The sequence below is a fragment of the Sabethes cyaneus genome, chromosome 2 (genome assembly GCF_943734655.1).
Source record: "Sabethes cyaneus chromosome 2, idSabCyanKW18_F2, whole genome shotgun sequence".
Lineage (NCBI taxonomy): Eukaryota > Metazoa > Arthropoda > Insecta > Diptera > Culicidae > Sabethes > Sabethes cyaneus.
In genome coordinates this window covers 380,409-392,625 of record NC_071354.1, presented here as the reverse complement: position 1 = coordinate 392,625, position 12,217 = coordinate 380,409, and the positions used below count along the sequence as shown (strand labels likewise).

At 36.2% G+C, this 12,217-nt stretch overlaps 1 protein-coding gene across 1 annotated transcript in view; it reads left to right on the top strand.

Annotated features, from left to right (window-relative positions):
- The window catches only part of LOC128738637 (limbic system-associated membrane protein), a 63,423-nt gene extending 51,809 nt beyond the window's left edge, over positions 1 to 11,614 (top strand). The window contains exons 11-12 of the mRNA XM_053833930.1: positions 980 to 1,150; positions 11,456 to 11,614. Of these exons, the coding sequence (XP_053689905.1) occupies positions 980 to 1,150; positions 11,456 to 11,614 (330 nt within the window). The remainder of the gene's footprint in view (positions 1 to 979; positions 1,151 to 11,455) is intronic.
- The last annotated feature ends 603 nt before the right edge of the window (positions 11,615 to 12,217 follow it).

Here is a 12,217-nt window from a genome sequence, read left to right as displayed (position 1 = left end):
GTTTTTTAGACAATTGCGTCTTCTGTAAAATTTGCAAAATGGTCAATAGGCCACCATAATTCGGAACGGCTCATTTATTTTCCCTGTCTTCTTTTCATGATTTTTTGATGAGAATCGAGCCCAAAATCAAACTTTCCTAAATTGGGACTCTGCGTAAATATAATTGAGCCGAGAGACCTATACTTTGAAATTTAAAGTATCAAGGATCTTTAAGGGCCGACACTTTGTCCAAAATTGCAATGCAAAAAGAAATATGTTAGAATGAGTTCTATATAGAACCCATCTAAGTTCTGAATTGAGATTTCCATTTGATTATTTGCCAACTTATGTAATTAATCATTATTTATTTAGTTTGGAGATAGCGGTCACATCGGGAAAACTTGAAAAATTGAACTTGAAAAATGAAATGTGAAAACCGCAAAAGTTAATGGAAAAATTATAAATAAATTTGATTTTCTAGTGTGAAAAAATACAACTAATTATAAATTCATAGTGAAAATCAATTAAGGCACCCTAATTGCATGCATATTATCGTTCTATACAGCAAGCAGAACACACCTCAAAAGATTTAATATAATTCTGGGGTTTCCCCACAGAAACCACAAATCGTTAGACTAATTATTCAACATCAATTTCTCTTTTCACGTGCTGCTCGGACGCTTTCGCATTGAAAATAATTTGATCGGATTCAATCTGACCAAACGACACGGCCATTTACAACGACGATAATGGCACCGCTACCAAATCACATCTCACGTCCTGAAACACACCGTCATTCTCGTTGGAAACGACCAATCGAACGGTGACCTACAATGATAACGTCACACACAATCCAACGACTACCGATGGAATCACCACATTATCTTGATTGTGACCCCCGCCCTAATACGAATTTTTGTGGCACATCGTTGGCCGTTGATTTGATTACAAAAAATACTTATTTTCATCTGCTATCGCGACACGGCCTATATCCTTACAGATGAACGAAACATATCAACATCCGGGAAACTGGGAAGACACGATTTTAGTGCCAACGTTAACCCGTTCCGATCCAACTCATTTTATTATGTCGCATGTGATAAAAGGGTTATCGCCAAACTCGGTGTATGAAGTAATGATCCAGGCGCGGAATATGCATGGCTGGAATGAGGTAAGCAAGACCCGTTTGAGAAACAATGTTCATTTATTAGATTGAATATGTTGTCGAGTTTCCGTCTCTAAATTTGTGGATTCAATAGTTATGGTTCAAGAATTCAATAGTTACACATTACTATCAACAGATACAATTACAATTACATAAATGTGTTGACATTATTGATTCATTTACGTGAAACATGCAGACTCAGACCTAATAACAGAGTCTTTGGTAGGCCAAATAATAAAATTTATAGCGAAATAACTCATTCTCATTAGACGGAAAATACGGAATACAAAACAGTACTTAACGAGAGGTAATGGATTTTTAGCAAGTCTCCCCTTTCATGGAACCATTTTCATGCATGTACTCCCACAAGGAGCAGAATCTGATAAATCACGGCACGTGTGAAGTTGAAAGACGTGTCATAAGCTAGCTTCCTCTGCAACATGAAGCGTTAATCTGATTAGATAATAACATTTTTCATCTCATACACCCTCTAGGCGCAAATACCGGCTTCCAGCTTTGCCAGTCACTACCATCAACTTCAAAATTAGACAGGCTTAAATGTACTTAGAGAATGACGTTTATTAGATTATCATCCTTCATCGTTGTAGGCATAATTTTATGCGAAAATATTTATTAATTATTCGCAGCAAGAAAAACTGTTCGCATCTGGATGTGGTTTCTTCTTCGTATTTTTTCTTTAATCTCAAAAATCAGCCTTCAAGCTACGCTTCTGCTATAAACGTAGAGATGGGAAGAGAGAAATTTCTCGACCTATGATTTGGAAACCGGCTTTTAAAATCTGCCTATCTTCCAGTTTTTCTTACGTTCAGACGCAATTATTCGTTTGCATAAATAAGCAATGAAGTAGAATCAACTTTGCACCACCAACTGTTGAATTTTTACCCACATAGAATAGCCAGGCGGGTGACAGAAGACGAAACAACAAAAATAACTTTTCCAAGGCCATGAAAAAGTTGCCTGTGCAATACACTTTTTCAGATAATGGCGTTGCCCGTGTTTTATCACGCTGTTACTTATATTAGTAATAAAAAATTAACTAAATTTTTTATAGCAATTTTACTAACGACAATCAATATTTTTCAGCGTAAAAGCTATTTATTTATTTTACGTATAGGATATATACCTAAATCACAACGCAATTCCAATATATTCTGAAAAACAATGCTTGGTAGCATTTTGCTAACCGAATATCACCTGCAATTCCCACTAAAATGTTTGCTGAAGTTTGAATTATGTTGCCCTATGAATGCTTTCTAAGTCCCCTTAGGTGAATCAATCCATCCCCGGACCGGTACGCGCATCACATGTAAGCATTTTATTAACAGAATATTGCTTAAAGTTGTTAAAAAATTGTGTTAAATATTTGCCCTAGAAGGCATTCAAGTCACCATTGAGTGGATTGGTTCCAGTGCCGACCGGCGTGGCGCTAGCAAACACGCTAGTAATCGCTGCCATTTTGATTCGTGAGAGTCGTTCATTTGCTTGCTCGTTTGCTGAGCGAAAGAAAGAAAGAAAAAAAGAAAAAAAAATGCACCGGTAGGAGCGTTGTTGTCAAATTTGAAACTCCCGGATGTTTCAGCCGTTCAGCTGGTCGGAAAAGTAACAGGAGCGCGACCAGCTAAGAGGTAGCGCGAACAAATTTACCCGTGCCGCCAGGCTGGCAACCCAGTTTGTCCAGCTCGCGAGAATGAGAATAATATGACGAACGCGCAGCGTCGCAGAGCTAAGCGGGAGAGCCCGGGTGAGCAGGAATGAATGCCCAACGCCGTACGATCGGTTTGGGGGCGTTGACGCAACGCAACCCGACTGGAATACGCTTCGGCAAAAAGACAACGTTGCACGAACGGTCGAACTGTTCGCTTTCGTGCTTTCGCCTGAAGCTGCCTGAAGCTGCACATCTGCGCCGCCCTGGCAGTGAAACGGGAAAACTGCAAAAAGCGCAGGAGCAAACTGCTCGATTGCCTGAATGTCGCTTGTAACCGTTGTATAGCACGCAAGTTGCAGTAACGCATGGTTGATAACGTTGCACCTAACACAGCCAGCGTTAGTTACCATTTTGCTAACTGAAACGCTCACTTTTTCACTTTGACTATGCCTTAGAAGGCGCACGTTTGCACCATGAATCCACAGTTAAGGATTTGGGAATTCTGCTGGACACTAAAGTAACATTCAAGGACCACATTTCATACGTAGTGACTAACGCTTCTTCACAGCTGGGCTTCTTATTTCGCTTTGAGAAAAAATTCAAGGATATCTATTGCCTAAAAACATTATATTGCTCAATTGTGCGACCTGTGCTAGAATATGCGTCGGTCGCCTGGTCCCCGTATTACCAAAATGAAACTCAACGCGTCGAGGCTATTCAGCGAAAATTCATCCGCTTCGCATCCAGCTATAAAAGTCGTTGTATGCTCATCAACTTGGATTTACTAGAGGAGAGACGAAATGTGGCAAAAGCATGTTTTATTGGTGATCTTCTGCAGGGTAATATTGATTCCTCTACACTGCTCAGCATGCTGGATATCAATATACGTCCCCGTAGTCTTCGATCTCATTCGTTTCTCAACGTTACTCCAGCAAGAACAAATTATGGCTTACATGAGCCAATACGTAGTATGTCTCGCATTTTGAACAGATCCCAAGTAACATTTTTGTTGTATGATAGCATATTAAACTATTGTACAGCTAATCCCGTGGAACAAGTGCCTGATAAGCTATTATACAACAAAAATGTTACTTGGGATGTTACTATGTATTTAAATTTAATGTATCGCGAGAAACAAATAAGTGTAGTTTTAGACGTGTTTCTTGTTCATTTATGTTGTATATTTGCTTGTAGTATAATTTATCTGTAGTTGTGTAGTTAACTCTGTCATTGGGGTGATTTTTTACCTGTTAACTTTAATAAATTATGAAAAAAAACAATGTGCTAGATTTCGTATCAATTTATATTTGCGTCAATAAAAACGAAATCAAATTTTGACAAAACATTTACAAAATGACCGCAGGGTGTCCCAATTTCATGAAACTTTCCTCGAACAACTATAAAAGAAAACAATTTTATATATTAGTAACAAATTCGAGGTTGCGCTTAATTTACTTAAAAACTCTAAAGAGAATTTGGAAAAACATGGTTTAAAATTGTTTTCAAAACATTTTTTTGTGCTTTACAATTTATAGTCTTTTAGTAAAGGGTGTCTCACATCAAACATCTCCTTCCTGTCAGCAACCTCCTGTCATCAGCTCTCTTTTTTGTCCCACCGTCACTTAAGGAAGAACCGTCCAAACATTTCGGAGTCTTCCCCCTGTGACCCCCTCTTTTGTCAACCCCTTCAGTTCTGATTCCCTTACATCAAGGAACATATATGAAAGTTTGATAAAAAAAAATAGTCAAAGCGTTTCGGAGTTATGCCCCCCCTTTTAGGGACCCTCGCCCCAGTCAGGGAACGTCTCCCCCTCATTTTTGTTAACCCTCAAGTGTTGATTCTCTTATGCCAAGGAACAATTGTGCCCAGTTTGATGAATAACCGTCTTGGCATTTCGGAGTTATGGCCTCCGCCCCTGTTGCGAACCCCCCCTGCCTTTTGTCAACCACCCAGTGCTGATTCTCTTATATCAAGGAACATGTGTGCCAAGTTTGGTGGAGATCGGTCAAGGCGTTCTGGAGTTATGGTGGAACATACAAACATACAAACATACTCACGCTCATTTTAATATATATAGATTTCACGATCGCGTTATTTGTTATTTCTGAGTTATGGCCGAAAATTCGGTTTTCTAAACATTTATGACTTTTCATGTTTTAATAGTGAAAATTTCACGAAAGCCTTATTTTTGTTCCAGATTTTTGGTCGATGATACATGACTGGCCGTTAATTTTTTTACTCAGCGACAAGAAAAATAAACCGAAATTCTCATCATTAAAGGATTAAAATTCGGGACAAAGCATTTTTTTAAGAAGTCATAGTACTTTTTCAATTTTAATATATCGAAATATTTTTTATTATTCATATCCAAAAATTAACATTTTGAGTATATGTGTTTGAAACCGTTTAGATGATTTTCAAAAGATGACAAATTACAGCTATTTGTACCGCGCATGTCTGAATAAGTGATTACACTGCGAATAAAAACTTCAACGTCGTTTTTCTCGAAACCGGGTTTTCAAAATCGGTGCCATGAATATCTCAAGAACGGCTCAAGCAATTCACTTACTTTTTTTACATTTCAAAAAATTATCTAGTCTTTGAATCATCCTTTTTACGACATTGCAATTTATGTATTTTTTAAAAACGTTTAAAGTCAACTTTTCGACTAAAAAACTGACTTTTAAGTTTGAATGTCCGCCATTTTGTTATGCGTTCAAATTTTTAATAAAAGATAGGTCAAAGATAAAATAATTTAATATACTTTCATGTCGCTTTGGAATTTTTCATTTCGGATAAGCCCCCGAGCGCCAATCCATGATACCGTAATTCATGATTTTTTCGAATGATCCTATTCAAGGACAGTAGGGAAGGGGGAAGAGGTTCCCATTTGTAAACAAAATTGTGAATATTGGTATAAAATGCAATAGGGCACGGGAGGGTATTTTCAGCCAATTAAGGTGAAACGGTACTGAATCCAGGAGGAGGATGCCTCATATGGGCGCCTATTTTCCGTCCATGTTTGGATTCAGTACCGATTCACCTTAAGCGATGGCATCTATTTTTTCGGCCTATGGCCTAGTTCCAGTAGAAGAACAGGTGGTTTTGACGTTCTTTGAATAAAAAATAGTAGATTACTTGCAGTCTTGAGAAAATAGTTATAACATATTAAATTTGTATGTCGGCAAAGTATTTTTATTGGCGAAAAAAAGCAAATAGACTGAATTTAGAAACCTGCTGAAAATACCCTCCCGTACCCTACTTAGAATGCAAAAAACTCGAATCGATTCGCCTTTCGTGTTATGTAGAAAACAATATTTGAAACAAGGCAAAAAATATTGTGTAAAAGTTACTATGCCCCCTTAAATTAACTTAAAATGCTCCTGGATCAATTGCATGCTAATAAAGAATGTAATTAAGCTCAGTTATATGTATATTTAAAAATTAACTACGTACTATTATAGTTTATAGGAAACCAGAACGCTAACATTCGATGAAAATCACAAAACATAACCGAGTGATTGAGATGATTCGTGCGGCCCGCGGACTAATTTGAAAGATGGTGAACTTAGGAAAAACATTTTTGATGACATAGGAGTCCCTCAGTTTAATCGTTATGCCTCGCGCATGTTGGGAATCTGAATGCTTTCCGGTTCAAATCTCATGGTGATTCCTAGAAAATTGTTTTTGTTGTCGCCTATTTTACATTTTGTTATGTACAGGAATGGCCAGAGATTATTGCGGCCCGCGGCATTCATAGGCGATCTGATTTGGCCCGCACCATGCCTATACCTGGGCACCACTGGTTTAATCATTGGACAATAAAGCAACGATGGTCCTAAGCTTGTACAAGAACTGACATAGCATGAAAAAACCGCATTACTTCTCATTATGCATGTGTATTTGACAGTTTTTATGTTTATGGCACTGTTTACAAATGGTTTTCATTTGTACGCAAAAATCTTCCGATGAAAATTTATGTAATAGTATTAATTTTTTATTTTATATACATGCTTTTGTTTTTACCTTTGTTATACTATATAACAAAGGTTTAGAAATTGGTCGACAAACACGAAATAGATCCAAGGCCCGGAGGGCCGAGTCACATATACCAATCGATAGGGTTCGACGAACTGAGCAATGTGTGTGTGTGTGTGTGTGTGTGTGTGTGTGTGTGTGTGTGTGTGTGTGTGTGTTCGCCCCGAAATTTTCAATCGCCTGTTACTCGGAGATGGCTGAACCGATTCGACAGCTTTTACTTTTGTTTGAAAGGTATTATTGCCTAGTATATCACTCCTAAATAGTTTCGTGGTATGACTTTTCGTTTAAAAGTTATAGGCAAAAATGTGAAAATCACGTGACACGATTTTCTCCGGAACCACGCAGCCAATTTTAACGATCTTAGTACCAAACGAAAGCTCTTGCTATTACTAAACGTTTTACCAAGTTTTATTGAAAATGGACAAGCAGTTTAAGAGTTAGCTTTAAAAAACCTTTTTTGACAAGGTACAAATGAACGCCTGTTTCTCAGAGTTGGCCAAACCGATTTAAGCGCTATTAGTTTCATTTGGCAGGTAATATAGCCGGATAGATCACTATTGAATGGTTTTTTGATTGGACGTTTAATTCGAAAGTTATGAGCAATCGTATACACCACACCAAAATTAACAATAATTTATAGTGATTTTAACCAAGATAATTTACCTAATTTCAATTATTTTAATATCAAACGAGAGGTTTTGACACTACGAATATATATACAAAATTTCATAAGAATTGGTTTTACCGGTCAAAAGATATTAACCCTCGAACACTCGCGCCAACTGTTGTAACACGGTTACTTGCACGCACAATAGCCCAAAACCAAAGAAAACGTGCGCACTAGAGTTTTGGCTAGGAAAACTTGACTTTTAGTATATCTAACCTTTGGAAGAGTTTCTTAAAATTGAAAGCTCTATCATCTGATAGAATTTGAATTTTGATTAATCCCCCTAATAGTGAAATAAAAAAAAATATTTTTCTTCAGTTTCAATATAACACATTGATGTGTTCTGCAAAGTTTTAGAGCATTTTATTACAAGAAATTTTGCTATATACAGTAACCTTCTATCTCTTCAGCGAAGATAGAAAAATCTTATTTATTGTATATGAATTTGTAAAATCAGTTTTTCTATTTTGGCTCCTTTGTAATTGTTGTATGACTTTTTCATGTATTACAAAGTTGTACAAATAATCAAAATACACAACTATACTGAATATAGTATACCTCTATGTTTGCTTGTTTAGGAACTGTAGAACTTTGATTATAAAAAATACCCTAATTTTGACTCCGAATTTCTCGACTACCAACAGACGGATACATTTTAAACATTTTACATTTGCTGGTAGTTTTGCTGCATAGAGACAACATTTTTTCATTTGAAGAAACGAGAGAAAATTCCAGTTGAGGCCAATTGTGGTACACCTCACACGCTGCTTGCTTCGTTTCCGTAATGTCGGTTAATGCTGATCTATTTTCCTAACAATTTAAAGTATTAATGCATTGAATAGTTAGGAAATTTTGCTTATAACAAGTTTATTGAAGAATATACGTGAGTTAAACAACGATTTGTAACTTTATAACAATATGGCATTAAAACACCTACACGTGTTGTACAAAATACAACAGCGTGAGTACCGAAGGTTAATAAAAATTGATGAAATTTATTCAAGAAAACTTTATTGATGTGAATCAAATAGAATGGCATTACAGGAAATTATGCATAGTTCAAAAACCTATAAACTAGACCTTTACTACGCAATGTATATGTTAAGAATAATATTTCTTTTTACAACTTACTTTTATTTGCACTTACTCTCATTAGTAATAACTTACTTAGCGATTACATGAGAAAAGGAACTATTAAAATTTATAAGTGCTTCTATTTAGTTCAAATTTTGTAAACTTATTCAATTTCCAAAATTTTTATGTAAACCAAACGCGTCGATTTATATCTCAAATAGCAAGTAAGACCGTATAACAAAGGTTCCTTTCACCACTAGGTGGATTAAATCAGGTTTTTTATTTGAATACAACAATTCCACGAAAAATAGTCCTATTGCGAATTAAAGCTACTCCAGGTTACCAGGTTTGTTTAAACCATGTGTACTTGAACCTTATCTGAAAAATTTTATTATCGTGTATTTGATTTGGCCTGCTCTTGAATTAGGGTATTCACAAAAATCATTATTTTAGTCTAAAGACTAAAGAAAAAATTAGGAAGTTTGAATCACCGAATCGTTCCGGAGTTAAAGGTACTGACAGCACACTTTAGACACTTCTATATGAATATTGCAGTATAATATCGGGTTGAAACAATTTTTTTATATAACGTTGAAAATATATTGTTTTCTAAATTCTCGCCAACGAGCTAGTTTTCAGATTTTTTGAGAGCTAAATAATTTGTTATCATTACTTTTGAAAAATTCTAAATATTATAATTTGATTTCTTTTATAAATAAAGTTTCGGTGATGAGACGAAAATGAATGGTGCATTTTTTCAACTGCAAGGAAACGGATACTCGCAGTTTTTCAGATTATTATCTTGCTAACAAATTTGTTTCGAGTAACCAGGAGAGAAACAAACATAGTTTCCCTTGTAAAAAACAGATCTTGCCATTAGGCCGCAGGAAATATAAGTACGCTTCGAGAGAACCGTAAACAGAGAAAAATTTGCGGGAAAGCAACAGAAATGAAGGATAAGAGCATCGTAGATTAGAAGGGGAAATTATCATCCCTTGAGAAATATATTGTAATTACTAACATGTTAACTACTTGCTGATTATTGTTAATGAATATCGGCACTAACTTTTCAAAAGGGCCAATCTGCAAAATGTAAACAAACCGAGTGAGGGTTATTTTCTGCTGGACTAGGATAGGGAAAGAAACCCTCACTCGGATTGTTTACATTTTGCAGACTGGCCCTTTTGAGTAGTTGGTGCCGATATATCTTAAAATGTATTCCTTCTTAATAGTAAGCTATCAAATTAACTTTAAGACCGGTGCAATATATTGAATGTCCAACCATTGGACAATAAGTGTTCAACTATAGGAAAATACGGTTTCAGAAGTGTTTAATGATTGGGCATTCAAGCGTTGTCAAAAAATCGCATATTTTTCCACGAAAAGCTTATTTATTTCGTGAAAATGGCCATGTAATGTGAAAATATTTTGTATCTGATTCAGATTTTCAAGTTTCTGTATATTTGTAATTATTTGTTTAGAAAATATCGTTAAAACTAAAAACACAGGGGTTTAGCTGTGCGATCATTGGCAAATTACCCTACTGTTCTCACATGGTTGACGCTGATGAAATTGTCCTTTAGTGGTGAGTTTTTGTTTGGCAATTCCTCTATAAAGCTTCACTGGTAGTTCGCCGTTTAAAGTATTAATCAGAAATATTCTCCAAAAAGCAAATAAGGCTTTAAGTCAAATATTGAATTAGTGCTGTATGAAATTTCACACCTTCTTTGTGGGCCCATTTCCGCAAACAGGTTTCCCCATCCAATAAATTCATCCTTTTCCGACTACGTTCCGCTGACTAAGCCTGTATAGCGCCGAACTCGTGAACACGATAATGAAGAGCAATTAAATCGGGCCGGAATTAGTGGAGAATAATTAATCAACTCTCATGCGTCAATGCTCGCTGCTCATCGCAGGATATTGCTTTTGGAAGCGATTGAACCGAGCGGATCCGTTGAGAGCAACTCGTATTTGTTCACAAACAATAACATCAACAGTGTAGTGGTAAAATGTGTTTAATTATAATAGCACCCCACATAGGCAACAATAAGCGATATAACAACGCAATAACAGGTCTTGATTGCTTGCTTGACTCGCTACAACACAATGCCGACAGCAATACATTATCAGATTGCCCTTTCCTGGGTCATGAATCGTTTAAATTTAATATGTATGATTGCTTTTCCAATGGACTTTCCAGCGTATTGAATGAATTTTTATTCTCTTATACCTTATGGCATGGAGGATATGAAAATACTTCAATACCGGATATCATAATAATTTGTTCTAGTATTAACTCGAAATATGCCTCCTTCCTAGTTCCATGGAAGTTCCTAATGCAGTATTTTCCACTCAAATGCCGATAATTTCCCGTCCAGCAGTGGAAGACATGACAACGCAGAGGAACAATATAATCGACCTTACCCACATCGATCCTAGACAGAGCATATCTCGCTTTTCTAATGTAAACGATTCGAGTCTCACCATGAACAATACCAAAGAGAAAAATGTTATAACTAAAATTAGCATATCGTTCAGCAAACTTTTTTAAATAACCCTCAAATGTGTCAAAATATGGTTTGATGGATTGGATTTGAAACCTTTATTTAAGAGACCTTCATTCTGCGGTTGGTCCGCGGTTTGCGAGACCGTGTCTCCGAGAAAAATCGTACATTAACACCTAATTTGCATTTCCTTTGTTCTGACAGGTACATGAAAAGAAATGTTCTAATTTCAACTCCTATGGTTAGAAGTCATGTCAAATGGCGCTTGTGGGGTTTCTCAAACAAACGATTCAATTAGACATAAAGTCGAATGTTATATTGATTTTCTTTTCTTCATCTATTTCTAATTATATTACAGATTAGCGATATCCATCAGTTTTATACAAGGAACTATGAGCTAGCGTTGAATGAATTGGAATTCGTGATGAGTTCTATCTCTAACAGTAATGCTTCTCGATGGCTGTTTAGTCCGCTTGTATTTTATTTACTGGGATTAATCACAGCACTGGCTCAATAACTATCGACTTCATGCTCGGCCTGTGTCTAGACGCAAATGACATCAAAATCATTCCGCTTTGGCTAGTAAGTAAGTAAGCAATTATTAAAACCAAATGTAAAACCTTAAGTGATAACTTCGCCCCAGTGCTCCAAGCTCCAGCAGTGAGCAACAGTAAGTTAAACCCGTCACAACTAGTCTCTTTGTGACTGCCATCGAGATCAAAATAAAACGGTTAATATTAGATGAACTGCATTAAGATAGCACTTTTTACTACGGACGGACACCTAGCGTCTAAGGTTAATGCAATACAAATCAGAGACCGAAAAATATGTAGATTTTTGTATCAATTTCGTGATATATAAACTAAGAAATATCCAGAGGAGGTGTATTAGGAATCTAGTCTTACTATAAGTCTACCACAAATCAATTCTATTCTAGTATAAAGGTACCGCGTTCTGAAAATAATGTGTCATGTTGCAGGACCTTCGTTCTTCAAGCAAATTGCTGCAATTTTTGGCTTTTTGTATATAGAATGCAAAATCAGACAGTATTTTTAAAGATCTGAGTAGTAAAGCGAGTTGAGAGCGCGATAAACGTCCAATAGAAAAAAACATGAACTAA